At 37.5% G+C, this 15325-nt stretch overlaps 1 protein-coding gene across 4 annotated transcripts in view; it reads left to right on the top strand.

Annotated features, from left to right (window-relative positions):
* The first annotated feature begins 1045 nt into the window (after positions 1-1045).
* The window catches only part of tp53bp2a (tumor protein p53 binding protein, 2a), a 34910-nt gene continuing 20630 nt past the window's right edge, over positions 1046-15325 (top strand). For 2 of the 4 annotated variants that reach the window (XM_034018665.3, XM_034018662.3), the window contains exons 1-3: positions 1046-1664; positions 12170-12317; positions 13665-13778. In XM_034018665.3, the coding sequence (XP_033874556.2) occupies positions 1656-1664; positions 12170-12317; positions 13665-13778 (271 nt within the window). In that variant the 5' untranslated portion in view covers positions 1046-1655. The remainder of the gene's footprint in view (positions 1665-12169; positions 12318-13664; positions 13779-15325) is intronic. The other 2 variants (XM_034018664.3, XM_034018663.3) reach the window with 1 other exon arrangement.

Below are 15325 nucleotides of genomic sequence, written 5' to 3'. Positions count from 1 at the left end.
CAAAATTGTAATTAGAAATTAAAGCATTTTAAATATATCGTATTCAACTGAAGAGGAATTAAGTTTAATTTAGTGAATTAATAAATTAATAACATTGCTTCACTTTGAATTTCCCAAGGGTGCTCAATCAATAACAAAAAAACACCTCATAAAAAAAGAAATCTCATTAAGTGTTTGTTGTCAGTTTACAAACAACTGCTAACCAAGAAAACTGCTAGACCAGCACTTAATCAGTCCTGTGTTAGAATCAGAAGTATGTTTCATACTATATACCACTGACACCCACATTGCTGAATAACCAGTTTTTTTGGTGGTGACAGATGTTGACAGCTAGCCAATAGTATGATCTCATTCCAGGCTTAGCATACAGAATACAGTAAAAATGTTGTCTAAACATTTCCACATTTCCTGTGTTTAAGTGACTAATGGTTTGTACAGATGGTTGATATGGAAACTGTTTAGTTGTGCAGCACTAATTCATTTGCATCCTCATTTACATGGTGTTTTGTATGCATCTCTGTGACCTATGTCTGTCACACAGTTACTATACCAGTATGGTCTTGGTAATATCGCAATCTAGGTCATTGGGATGAGTCCTACTTGTGCACGACTTCTGGTTGGCTAGGCATATCAAGGAATCATAATCATACAGTACACTTTTCTCATAAGACATTTACGACATGGTGTTCTATATATGATGCGGATCAGGAAGTGAGTCATTCATGTCTTTTTCACGTCCTGATTGACAATCTGTTTATTTATTTTTTATATATATATATAATTAACAGGGGCTATGTTTGTGACGTGAACTATTGCAGTAAACAAAACTGAAATGACCTTGCCAAACTGTCAAAAGAGACAAAAAATATTTAAGTACGCCACTATTAAATACGCCTATTCTTACACATTGTTATATAAACAAACATATAAAGAAAACAAACACTGTAATTTAAATTAAAGGAGATTATAGTGTGCTTGTCTTTCTAAGTCAGGGCGTGACCCGAGCATACAAATCCTTTCTCAACCTGTTTCACCAGGACTCTTTTGTGTCTCCACAGACTAAAGACATCGAGTAAAGCGGAGTTTTGGGGCCGGGGAGGAGCTAAAGTGTATTCCAGTGGGAAGAGTTTCCTTCCATGATGTCACAGCTGGCAGACTGGCCATTGTAGATCCAGGCAGGAGGAGAACCGAAGCAGTTTCTTTTGAGCTTTCACAGACACAATCTACTTGTTTGTTTATTTCTTTATTTTTTTAAATAAAACAACCCAAACGTTTAATTGCCGTACATCATTGTGGACATGGAAGACAAACCTCATTTATATACTATAACCCGTCCATAGGAAAGGCGGTGCGTGTCGCATACAAGTAGTTTATTTTCAAAAAAGAAAACACGAGACAGAAAACTTTCTTTTGGATTAAAGAGGAGGAAAAGGAGCAGGCCTCGCCGAACCACTGCAACAGGTTTCTACCCAAGAACAACAACAAAAAAAAGGGTTTTTTACAGAAGGAAAAGGACTGAAAAGAAATATAAAAAACAAAACCGAGGGATAAAAAAAGTTTAACATTGTACAAAATTGTAATTAAAAATGAAAGCATTTTAAATATATCGTATTCAACTGAAGAGGAATTAAGTTTAAATACGTTACGGAGCTAAAATGATGCCGGTAAGTTTTGATGTTAAATATAATAAATCATGCCAAATGTAAAACTACATTTACTTGATTGTAATCATTATGCGTTTGTGTAAAATGTGTAAAATTGTATGTACATACAGTATATTCCCCTATATAACAGTTTCTTAGTTTGCTGTATTATTATTATTATTATTATTATTATTATTATTATTATTATTATTATTATTATTATCAGAAGTAGTGTGGAGTAGTGGTTAGGGCTCTGGACTCTTGACCGGAGGGTTGTGGGTTCAATCCCCAGTGGGGGACACTGCTGTTGTACCCTTGAGCAAGGTACTTTACCTAGATTGCTCCAGTAAAAACCCAACTGTATAAATGGGTAATTGTATGTAAAAATAATGTGATATCTGTATAATGTAAAATAATGTATAATGTGATATCTTGTAACAGTTGTAAGTCGCCCTGGATAAGGGCGTCTGCTAAGAAATGAATAATAATAATAATAATAAGTTACAGTGACAGTTTGTTTCCAGTACTACATGAACCGTATTACAGAGGTAGTGAATGTTGCATAATGTCCATATCATGTTATTTGATTGTTTAAACAAAAATCTAAATTCATTGTTTTTAAAAGTACCTGTAGTAAATATTCGTGCATGAAGGTCTAAAGATTATTTTTCATCAACAATAAAATGTCCATAACTCTACAGATACAAAAATAACTAAATCATGGTGTCTTAGTACGTTGTTTGACTGAGATGTATCTTTGGTCGTCAAAAATAATTTAATATCACATACGTTTATAAACAACAGTCAGTATGATAAATGTAACATTTTGCGGTATTTAGAGTAAATGAATTAAAGGGCACATTTCACGGTTTTCCATGGTCCATTGAACAGATCCATACATGACATTAATCATTTCTACCTTGAGTATAGTGTGTGGTCTAGACAGTAAATCTGTGTCCTTCAGCCTTGCCTTATAAATTATATTATTTATAAAGTAAGTTAGTATTGCTAAATAATTCAATTCTACGACATTATTACATTATAGCCCTGCTAATGATTCGGGGTTATTCAGAGTAACGTGGATGACTTAATCTATCTGACCTTGGTTTCCCTTGTACACCTAATTTATGTCTGGTTTGAGAACAGTGTTAGGGCATAGCGGTTGTGGACACTGATCAATATTCAGCAGATGGATGTCGGTTGTATAAACTATAAACGCATCTCATAAATGCAGTACTGTATGCGGTCCCAAGGACAATGAGAAGCATTTTGCTTGTCTGTGCAATCGCATCGTTGTTGTTAGTCTCCTTACAAAAACATTTAACAGTATTACTACAATAAACTGCAGCCGTAGAAAGTAATGGCAAGAATACGGACCTTTTTTACGTTGTGTTTATTTTCTGCAATGGTAGCAAAGTAAACTAGAAGCTATTTTTTCTAGAAGCAGGTTATGTAACAAAAACACCACTGTAGTTCTCATTAATGTTTTGTTTGTTATTGTGTGGTAGATTTCTTTGGTAGTATTGTTTTCAGGGATTGGATTACTTTTCTACCAGCTGAGTGACCCTTTTGAAACTGGAGGATGTTGGTTAGCCAGTCATGTCTTGTTGGAAACTCAGCAAGCTGCAGTCTCTATGAAATAAACTGCTTGTCTGAAACATATATTGTCCATTATTTCTGATCTAAAAGCCCTGATAAATTTTTCTATTTTGGAAACTGGTTTTATATCTCAAGTAACTGTCTGGTGCATTTGGTAGTAGCCTGTACATTATGCCACACAGTAACTGTCTGTTCTATATTGGAGTTGTCATATCTTATTGATACACAATTTGAGCTTGGTCAAGGAATGAGGTCACCTTTCTACTAGTCTAAGGAGGCAGACAGACATGGCCATTCTATTGTTTCAAAGTTGAAAACAAAAATGCAACTGGCTGATTTGAAGGAACAAACTACTGTATTATTATTATTTTATTTCTTAGCAGACACCCTTATCCAGGGTGACTTACAGTTGTTACAAGATATCACATTACCTTTACATACAATTACATTATTTTTTACATGTTATATTTTACATACAATTACCCATTTATACAGTTGGGTTTTTTTACTGGAGCAATCTAGGTAAAGTACCTTGCTCAAGGGTACAGCAGCAGTGTCCCCCCCACCTGGGTTTGAACCCACGAACCTCCGGTCAAGAGTCCAGAGCCCCAACCACTACTCCACACTGCTGTATATGGTGCCTTGCACACAGTCAGTGGAAAACACTGAAATAATTAAGCAAGTATTGCTTATGTGCCAAAAGTGATGCTCCTGGTATATAAAATATATATATTATTATTATTTATTTCTTAGCAGACGCCCTTATCCAGGGCGACTTACAATTGTTACAAGATATCACATTATTTTTACATACAATTACCCATTTATACAGTTGGGTTTTTACTGGAGCAATCTAGGTAAAGTACCTTGCTCAAGGGTACAGCAGCAGTGTCCCCTACCAGGGATTGAACCCACGACCCTCCGGTCAAGAGTCCAGAGCCCTAACCACTACTCCACACTGCTGCTATATATATATATATATATATATATATATATATATATATATATATATATATATATATATATATATATATATATATATATATATATATATATATATATATATATATATATATATATATATATTCCTGTTTAACAGCCTGTCACAAATCCTGACTATTTACAGTAATTAGGATTTCTTATCTACAAGCACCGTCAAAGGTATCATCATTAGGTTCTGTCTCTTATTACAATTACTTTCCTTCTGTCTGGAGACAGATTTGACAATGCACAGACATCTGTTATGTAACCTGGCTTTTGCACTCCCTGGTACAATAATTACACATTACAACAAGGGCATTTCTGTATTATTTCTTTGGATCACATTCACCAATCCTTATAAGGCAATAAAAGCTCATTTGTTCCCAATTGGCAAATGCAGAACTGCATATTAGAAAATAAAAACAAACAGCATGTAATGTCTTGATTGACATAATGAGGGCCATTATCTTGTAGTGGTTCTGAATTTGTCAGGTTTTAATCTGGCTTTTTATTTATTTTTTTATTATGAAAAACACTTGTTTTTCACACAAATTGTTAGGAGATCTGGTGTATTGTAATACTTTTAACAACAACAAAACCCTACCAGAAGCTTCAGGTTTCCATAATACATTTTATGGAACTGTTTTTGCAAATTACTGGTTTAAACAATGTGATGTACAAATATAATATTTTAACTTCTAAAATGCAGAATTTACCAAAGTGCCTCAGTATATTTAGTTCATTTTGGCAAAGCACTAACCCTATTGAGTTCCAATTCAAGAAAATGTCCTTGATTTAGTTGATTTATCATTTTAGGCTTTAAAAAACCTATTAGTGGCGTTGACACTGGGCTATATTGTGTAAAAATGTGGGTTTTTTATGTTTGTTTCACATTGTGCATGCTGCATATGCCAGTCAATTGCATTCAAATTGTATATTTGAAGAAACATTTGGGTTATAGTTGGTACTCGGCAGTTGGTGTTTCTGTAAGTAACCTGTGAAAGTAACTAGTAACTAAAACTGGATGACCCTTTAGGTATACCTTTTGTTCTGTAATTTAACATGTTCTTTCAATCAGGTTACCTTGCTTACCTACCTACAGTAGCTTGCTGTATAGCCAAGCAGCACACCATTGGTTCTGTTTGTGTGTTCACTTTGCTTTGCAAATACAGCAATGTTCCACCAGACAAAAAGAACAAAACGTAAGCAGTTTTCCATCTGCTGGCAAATTTCCAAACAGAGGAATGAACAACTAATTTGTTTTGCTCTATTGACTATTAATAAAGACGTGCAGAGTAGTACTGGTGAAATTTAAGACTACTGCTGGTGCTTAAACTGATTTGATCTCTTGCTATATAAATCCCTTGTGACCCAGTCTTCCTGCACCAGTCCCATTTGCCCTTTCCCTTGATTGAATGGATCTCTGTAGGACTGGGCAATGTTTATTTTAGGTAAAACTGTAAAGGGTTAAATACTGTACATCTTCCAGAGCCCACATTTCTAAGACCTGTTCTCTCAAAGGATTATGCTAGATTTGAAGTGCAATTACAGCTTCAGATAGTGAATCTTAAGCTTATAAACAGCTCAAACCCTCTTTGCCTTTGTAATTTTGATTGTGTCCCATGTAGGGTAGACCGCCCGAGTCCCGTTTCCAGTACTAGCAAGGGTGGAATTAAAATAAGCTTCTTTTTGAGCAGTGCTGTTGGAACAACACCTATTTTATGTACAGGGATGACCCCAATTTTTCTGCAACACGTGTGAATGATATATTTTGGGGTAAAACTTAAGAAACCAGAGTAGACAAATGTTTTAAATAACACATTTTTATTCTAACAGTTGTGTGGTAGTATTTACATTTTTTTGGAGACCGTGCTGTGAATTAAATGTAGAATTTTCTTGGAATCCTTTGTTTAATTTCTATTTATTTTTTTGTCAAAATGTGAACAATCCATTTAGACTGGCTTGTGGGTATCCATTTGAAGTCTTCTTTTCCATCAATGTCTCATGAGCCATGCTGTCACTGCTCTATTATAAATTTGTCTGATCTTAAGAGCCATGGGGTGCCTGGCCCAGAAAAAGCACACGTGCAGATAGTACTGTATCTGCTCCACTGAAGATAAATGTGAGCCAAGTGCAAGAGTCCTACACTACTTGTAGAAGCTATATATATATATATATATATATATATATATATATATATATATATATATATATATGCAATTTATTATTTATTGCTATACATTTTTTAGTTTTAAATTTTTTCTGATGTCCCAGAGGTGAAGGCCACATCAAGAGCAATGACATTAAGCACCACAGTTCCACCCAGTCCATTATTTATTGAAACAAGGGCCACAGCAAACCATGCCCTTTCCAATTAGCAAAGTCGTTCTGGTTTCAGTAAGTCGCATGAGGCCAGGTCATGTCTGGATAGTCAGGTTTTGGTTGTTCCATATGGAGCTATTGTATTATACAGTGGTGTGAAAGGCTGGGCACTCCCCTGAGAGTAGGTGTATTCAGCGATTGTATACATTTACAGCTTCCTGTTGCAGCTATGGTTACCAGCGATTTGTGTTCTGATTCTGTAAACAATGAAACCACAAGCAGCTGATCTCTAACTAGGCGGGTCCTTCTCAGGAATTGTTACCAACACTTGGTGCTCCCTGTACAGTACAGTATCCCCACCCTACTTTTCAGGTTTTCCTGCAGTTTGCTGGAAGTGTGTTGGGGTGGAGTGTAAACTTGGTAGAGCAGGACACCTGTTCCTGAACAGAGAGTACATCTCTGTAGGTATTGTATGGGTTTAACACCTAACTTTTTCTGAAGTGCAGCAGTCTTTAGTCCCACAGTACATGTGTTATTGTAGCAACAAAACATTAACTAAATTAAAATTAAAGACTACTATGATACAAACACTATAAATTACTTTTAGCTTTACGGGCCAGCTGTGTCTGTTGTGATAGTGCTTAAAATGTAGTATGGGCACTGGTTTACACTGGGGGTTACTCTGTTTTTCTCAGCATGCAGGTTGGTAAAAAAAAATCCGAAACCTGTTTATGTGGTGATCTTTAGTCCCGTGCAAACCGGGCTTTAGATTGCACATAGTTACTGGTACCCCTGGTGGTCCCTTCTTGAAACACTGGTACTTGAGATGAAAAGGTTCAAAACCACTGGCTTAAAGGCAGTAGGACAAATGAAAAATTCCTGATATGAGTTATTTTTTCCTTTTCCTGTAGTGCTAGTATTAGCTGAGGCCATAGTGTGCTTAGGCGGGCAGCGAATCAAATAGCTCAGGGGTCAGAGCTTACATTGGTTGGGACAGGGGTTTACAGTGTCGCAGGTGGCTGACATTTCTTTCTCTATACCACGTTGTTGAATAATTAATTGTTTTTTGGGGTGGGGGTGGGGGACCAAACGCCTAAAACCACCCTCTAGCTACGCCACTGGACCAAGGATGCTGAAGATTTTGATTATTAGAAAGAAAAGAAAATAGCTTTCTTCTGAAATGTGATAGGTACAGTACAGTTGTATGGCACTTTATGTTTTTACAGTATTCAAGTGGTGTGACTGGCTGTAGTTTTTGGAATCCCCTTTTACCTTAGTATTGTAACAGGCCAATTTTTTGCCATGAGTGAACAGACCACAATAGCAAGTTGCTCCCGCATATCTGCAACTTTCAGTGCGGGAAAATCCCGCAGAGATATTTTAAGACACCAAGCTACTGTGTTTTTCACATAAATTTTAGAATGCCTGAAACTCTACAACAATCTATGAGGAAGTGGGTGTCAGTGACAAAAGCACTATGAGCCACATTCTGAGCCACTGATTTTCGCTTTAACTCTTAAAACTGAGCCTGTTCATTTTGGGGCGCCAGGGCACCGAAGGTTACGCACATATTACTTGGGCATCGTAAAAGCCACCTACATGGCTCGTTTCAAAGTACAGACTCGGGGCTTTCCAAAGACGTGTGTGTATGCAGTACTCCTAGCCGGAACTACGATCGTCTGAAATTAAGCCTCTCATCATGTGACAGAGTTGACAGCCTAGGTTTCGTTTTGAGCCTATTGCTCCGTAGCAGCTAGACAGAAAGGGGCGGTATCGTTGGAAAGCTTAGAAGCTCAGTTCCCCCACACCTCCCACCCCCCAATTTAATATCATATTGAGGTTCAATGGTGCAGTGTGTTTTTTTTTTTGTTTTTTTTTTTTTTTTTTTTGAGCCATCGATGATTACTATATATATATATATATATATATATATAGCAGTTACCAAACATGATTATTTTGGAAAAACTTTTTTTTTTTTTTTAAACATATATTCTCATCCCTACCAAATATAGTATGCCTGATCCTCTTACATAATATGAAAGGAAATTATGTGGCCTTTCATTTGATATGTTACATGCGTGCAGTACAAACTATCCAGTTGTTAAACATACATAAATGAAAACAGTGAAAAACAGGCGAAACTAGGGCTGAGTGTAGAGTTAAAAGCAAGAAATGGAGCGCTGGTTAAAAAGAAAAGCACCTTTTTCTTCTGCTGCAGCAAAAACTTCATCAGGCAATGGCAAAAGCAATGGAGAGTGCTCTGTCTCACAGTGATGAACAGCTGTTAGGTCTCCTGAAAACAGCTTAATTTATATCAAACACCAGTGTGAATGATGATGCAGTAAAATATATATATATAGTTTTTTATATGCAAAAGTGCCTTTCCTTTTGCCATTCCCCCCTAAAATTTTGGAATCCCCCCCCATTGGCTACAGCACACAAAAATGAAATTCAAGTCCTGATTATATATGTATAATCTCACTGACTTTTTTGTCTCCTTGATGAGCTTTTCAGAATCTTATTTTTGATTTTGAAATAACTTTTTTATTCTGTAATATTTAATGAACTCCCTCCTACCTTGAAACTACTGAATTGAAGAAATTCATCAGAAACCCTTACTGCTGTTATTATTAAACACAGAGACAGTACTGTGGTGTCTGCAATAGCCTGGTACCACCATTCTTTTTTAAGACAAGTGTGATTGGATTCACAGTTATCATTACCTATCCAATTAGTAGCAGCAAAAGCCATATTAAAAGAGCAGAGACCTAATCAAAGTAAGCTTATGATCTGCACTTACTGGAAGTTCCTCATTCGTGGGAATACATTTCAGTCTCGCATCCCCATCACACATGGTGCCTGACTGTGTGAAGGGTAGAGAGGGAGAGAAAGGGAAACCCACAATCCATTCAGTGAGGCACGCCAGCAACCCTGGGTATCTAAGGACAAATCAAACCTGATGTTGTGCTGGAATCCTTAATTACAGATGGGACATATGGCTTGAGCATGACTTGTATTACACAAGCCTGAGGCTAATGACCTTAAGCACATCAGTGGCATGTTGCATCTGTATCAAGGGAGGAGGGTTGTACCCTTACCCACTCATTTCTGTTTGTGAAAACTCTTTGCACTGAGTTGCACTAGCTCCTTCATAAAATGTATATCTGACTATAAGGAATATGACTACAAATTTGCCAAGAATTTTATTTTTTGGACGAATAGGATTTAGCCCTTTTATCTGTGTCCTGACCTCTAATGAACATTGGTGACAGTGGTTACTGAGAGGAAGGAAATGCTTTAGTCAAATGTGGTGATTTTTAGATTTGCAGAGTAGCATAAAAATGAACCCAAAACCAGGACAGAGAGCCATGGAGAACCAGGGCATGCTCATATAATCACCCTCTTTCAAAGAGCTGGGAGGATTTCTTTGGGAATAAGGGTGGGGCGATAGAAGCAGCTGGACCGTAGAGGATTGGTCATGAAATTGTATAAAATCTGGTTCCAGCAAGTCATTGAGCAGGCCTAACAAGACAACACATTGCATGGTTGTGACATTTTCTTTCAGACCAGAACCTTAAAGCCTTACAGAATAGTGGTCAAGCCAGTCTGTTTTTTCAATCAATAATAAATTAAGCATCCCTGTGAGGGGAGCCTAAAACGTCTAGTCAATTACTGGCACCACCACTGTTTCAACTGCTCATGTTTGAGATGCTGACTTTGTATTTTCAGTGTCATGGAAACTCCTCTTGCTCAATACATACTACCAACTAATCAACTTTAATACGGAACTGTATATTGTATAAGTGAGTCTGTGATTCACTTTTATATCCATTGAGGTACAAATACACATCCGCCTTGTATTAACTCGTTCATGAAACACTCCTGTCCTGGGGCTTAGTTACTGTACTAAGGAAATTAGGCACATCTGTCAAATCCAAGGGGAGATTGGAAAGAAGTGCAGTTTTGAGTTTCTAAAAGTCAAAAGGTCAGAAAAAAAATCTTGCCTCTTGGAGGATTAATCTTTACTTGGGTTGCATGTTGTTAAAACATGTTTCAGAGCAACAGTCAATGTGCAGCACGTTCAGTATTGAACATGGCTATTAGTCTTAGTTATCCAGCTTTTGGATTAATGGGACTGTATGGTCAGCTTGAAATACATTCATGCAGTTATGAAAAATTCCTACAGAACCTTTAACATGTTTCTGTTTTTAGGCACACTTTAAAGGTATCTTTGAGGTCCCATTTTTCTACAGTGGCTGGGCAGCAGATTGACTGCCTGCCACACACAGGCACATCTGTTTTCCCAGTGGGACTGAGATTCAGGGCATCATTTCCCTTGCAAATACAGTCCCAGCTATACATTTTACTTAAGGCTTTAGTGTGACTTTACTGTGCAGTAGGTCTCTTCAAGACTTGATTAGATGTTGGTCAACTGTTGTAAGATCAGCTGAGTAGGTTTTCTCAAGCACAAAGTATCGGCACGATGCAGCCAGGCGTTAGTGTTGCCATGGGAGATGATCAGCAATGGCAGTCAGTCTCACTTATCTCTACTCATGGAGTGGCTTTAAACAAGCTCCCACTGACAGAATCTGGTGAATTCAAAACCTATTCAGAAGAAGTGCATGAATTGAATTTTCAGAGCAGTGTTGAAACTAAAATAGTTTTTGTATATATATTAAAGTTCAACTATGTTCAGAAAGCATTTTAAATATATTTAAATTACAAATGATGTATGTTTAAATCAGTTATTCCTAAAATGTTCAAGAAACAAAAAAACATTCTGGGCTGGGTGGTTCTTTAATTTCCTAAGGGGAAGGGGTTAAATTGCTGTATTAAAGGGCTTCCTAAATAACCACGTTGAAAAGAAATGAAATATGCAGTCTCAGATAGCGGCTCAGGAGACCAGTATAGAAAAAAGAATAATGGAAGGGGCAATTAACTAGAGGAACTATATTGCTCTAGAACCTTAAAGAGGAGGTCGAATTACTCCAAGGCGATTCATCAGCAGCCAAAAGTTGGTTTTGACTGAAGCTGCTGACTGATCACTTGATTAGATGTGAAGGATCTCATTTATAGCGTGTGGATTGCACTGCCAGTCTGCATTAGAGCCAAACCTGCACCAGCTGGTCTCCAACTCCAGAGAAAACGGTCAAGACATCTTTTCCCAGTTGGAGGCTCTTAAAACCTTAGATTGGAATAGATAGTGCATATGCTATGTCTTAAATTGGCTCTGCATAAATCATCAGAAGTCAACTTGATTTTCCTTGATTGAATTGCCCAGTATGTCATGTGGGTGTGTGGCGGAGTGTCCCGCCCCTATTATTATTTGTATTATTTTTTGCGGCGCGGATAAAAGCGCCGCGTCTTTTATCCGCGCTGCAAAAGATAATACAAATAATAATAGGGGCAGGACACTCCGCCACAGTGTCCCAACAAAGTGGTGATCTTGATGGGCTGTGATGTTGCAGTTCAGTTTGATGCACAAAGATTATAACTAGAGAGTATTGAAAAAAAAAAAAAAAACCTGGGTGAGAAAGAGACTGCAAGACTAGCATTCTGTATAAAAAGCTTTTTTGGTGCTTTTTATTAACAATAATGATTGCTTTGCTCTCTTTGTTTTACAGATGTTTTTGACTGTGTACCTCAGTAACAATGATCAGCATTTTACAGAGGTGCCCATTACTCCTGAGACCACCTGCCATGACGTGGTGGAGCTGTGCAAGGAACCCGGAGAAACCGAATGCCACCTGGCAGAAATGTGGCGCGGTTCAGGTAACAATCCTCCCTGTCTTGAACTTCATTTGAAGCCCATACAGTGCTTTTTTTTCCTTTTCACCCTAGGTGGCCAAACTGCAATGCAACATCTAACTAAAATGTGGGTCCTGTTTTGCCTGGTTTTAAATTACAGAGTGTGTTGAAATTAGGCACTTTGTCAAGTCTGTGGCTGAGCTGGGATTGAAACCTAGGCTTAGAGGAGTCAAAGTAGCCAGTTAGGTTGAATGGAGGCTATATGAAAAGTAAGAATCCTAGGGGATGCATACACTGTAAATCCTACTAAGAAATGAGATAAATAATTATTTTGGCATTGGAAGTGGCATGACAAGCTTTTGAATATTTAGAAATATGGCTGAGCTTCATAATGCCAATGAGCAGGTCTTGTTTTTTGGGAGTGCATGCTCAGCTGCAGCATGAAGTTTTATAAATGCTTGATTGTTTCAGGATCTGAATTGACACTGGTGGAATGAAACCCTGTGTGTTATCAGATCTGTCTCCCTGGTTCCAATTGCACTGCTGTTTTTATCCCAGCATAAATAAACAAGAAGTCTAAAGTTGATCAAAGCTGATGCTGGCAGGCCAACATTTTTTCCTTGAAGGTCTAATTAGGGCCATCCTATTTTGTTTGCTACATCAGGCTAATTTGTTTCAGCATTTTACTGCAGGCACCACTGATAGATTTATTATGTGTTCAGTTGCAACTTCATGAGTCTCTGTATTACAGTAGATTCTGAATTAAACTTACTTTTTAACCCAGAGAGTTGTATTGAAAGCTGTTTTTTTTTTTTTTTTTTTTTACAATAGACAGAATAAAGCTAATATGTAATTTATCTTCCATTTTATTGTTGGTGACTAACTCCCAGATCCTTTAAAGAAAGCTGTAACTTAGTAGAACATGGTGTCAAATACAGATTTAATAAACTAAATTTGGTAAGGTCATTGAAAGTGAGGTTGATTTTGCAATAATAATTCCTTATCTGAGATCAGGACTGCCCTATACCACATGAGACCACAAGTAGAGATTCTATCTGCTTTGTGAAAGTTCAAAGATTTTTTGTGAAGAGTAGTTGGGTATGAATTAAGCACATTGCCCTGTCCGTTGTCTTTTAATGGCACGCTTTCTCAAAGTTGAGTATGGTTGATCAGAGTAACGCAGGCAATTATTCTTAAATGTTTTATTAATTATAGATTTGAACCCTTCAGACCTTTAGGGCATGTTACATGAATAACTCATTCACATGTTGCAAAGCAGCTTCTGTTTTGTTTTATACCTGTTTGTTTGTTTGATTGCTTATTTTTATTATTGTTATTATTATTATTTTATTTTTTTTTCCATCTCTGCAGAGCGAGCCATAGCAGATAATGAGCGAATGATTGACGTTCTCCAGCACTGGGGGAACCAGAGAACTGAAGTGAGATTCTTCCTTCGGCATGACCGCCCACCCAGCAGAGAATCGGGTAAGGGTGGAAACAGAGGGTCATTCTTTCCCATAGGAGGGGAAATCCTAATTATTTACTCCTCTCCAGATTATCAAGTTAAACATTGACTGAGAAAGTACTTATTTTGTGATGCAGATGCAATAATGCTGTATGCAATACAAGGCCTGCATCTCACTTATCTCTTTCACAATGCAGGTATTGTGTGACCTGCAATGTTTGTTTAGCACACATTTGTTTTTTTTATTTTATCTTTTCAGATAACACATTACTCCAAGTATTTGGCTGTTGCACAAAGTAGCCCATCATTCATTCTATCGCAGGTTTCATCAGTTACTACATTGCAGCTTCCTGCATCAGTGCTGTTAAGTAGATATATTTGGAAAGTCAACAAACCTTTTTAATTTTAGATGTATGTTGTTGAGTGTAAAAAATAGAGGTCAGTGGAGACAGCTTTAAATGTGTCTTATCTTGGATTTCACAGACACACAGCCATGTTGTCTTTACTTTACAATAAAGATCGTACACTCATTTAGCTCCTGTCCAAGCTGATTACCCTCTGTTCCCAGCTGTGGTTTTGAGCTGTCTGCGCTTCACGGGAATTCCACCCGTCTGAAGGGTGTCCTCGGCTCACCGCGCACCAGCGACCCCTGTAGTCTGGCCGGGCACCTGGGGGCTTGCCTGTAAGCTGGCCAGAGCTGCATTGTCCTCCAACGCTGTAGATCTGAGGTGGCTGCATGGTGAATTTGCAGAGTGAAAAGAAGCTGTCGGCTGGAGGCACACGCTTCAGTGGACAGTGTGTGTTCGTCTTCGCCACTCCCGAGTCAGTTCGGGGGTGGTAGCGGTGGGCTGAGCCTAAAAATAATTGGCTATACTAAAATGATAAAAAAAACAATTGCCGACTACTAAATAAATAAATAAATCAAAACAAGAAAAATAATCAAACCTGTCCTGGGGGGACACATCGTACAATACCCTATTATTTTACATTTACCTTTCATTCAGAGAAGTTCAGAGCGCCTAGAGACCAGGTTAAGTGTGAGCACATGGTGTGTGATACAGGGACGGTCTTAAAGGATTAAAAGATAGTTCACAGATAACTATTTTATTAGTAAAATAGTTTGTCTGTGCCATACGAGATGTGAGTGTTTTGCCTATCAAAGGTTACTGTGTCTCACATTGTGAGATAAAAATGATCTCTGTCTAGTTGACTCATACTCAATTATTGATGTCATCAACTGAAAAATTTTAGACAAAACTGCAAGTGTGTTCCTCGGCAAGGATGGAAATATGTATGACTTCTACGACGTGCTTTATTGATCCTTAACATCCTTAATTTTCAGACGGGTTGAATCGCATATGAAGTTGTCTTGTTACAGTTGTGAGATGAAAGTGTGATTATAACCCTTTAATTGTCAATACCTTACACACCCTCATTTACTGGCTTCCAGACAAATGGGAGGAACTGTGTTACACACTACTGTGTTGGGGTAACCTATCTAGTCTGCTTTTTGCTACATTTAAGTTTCTGATTTTTGCATCAATGGGAAAATAACAAAGGCCAATAG

This window comes from Acipenser ruthenus, chromosome 6 (assembly GCF_902713425.1).
Source record: "Acipenser ruthenus chromosome 6, fAciRut3.2 maternal haplotype, whole genome shotgun sequence".
Classification (NCBI taxonomy): domain Eukaryota; kingdom Metazoa; phylum Chordata; class Actinopteri; order Acipenseriformes; family Acipenseridae; genus Acipenser; species Acipenser ruthenus.
The sequence above is the reverse complement of the archived record's forward strand: the minus strand, read 5'-3'. Positions and strand labels throughout refer to the sequence as shown.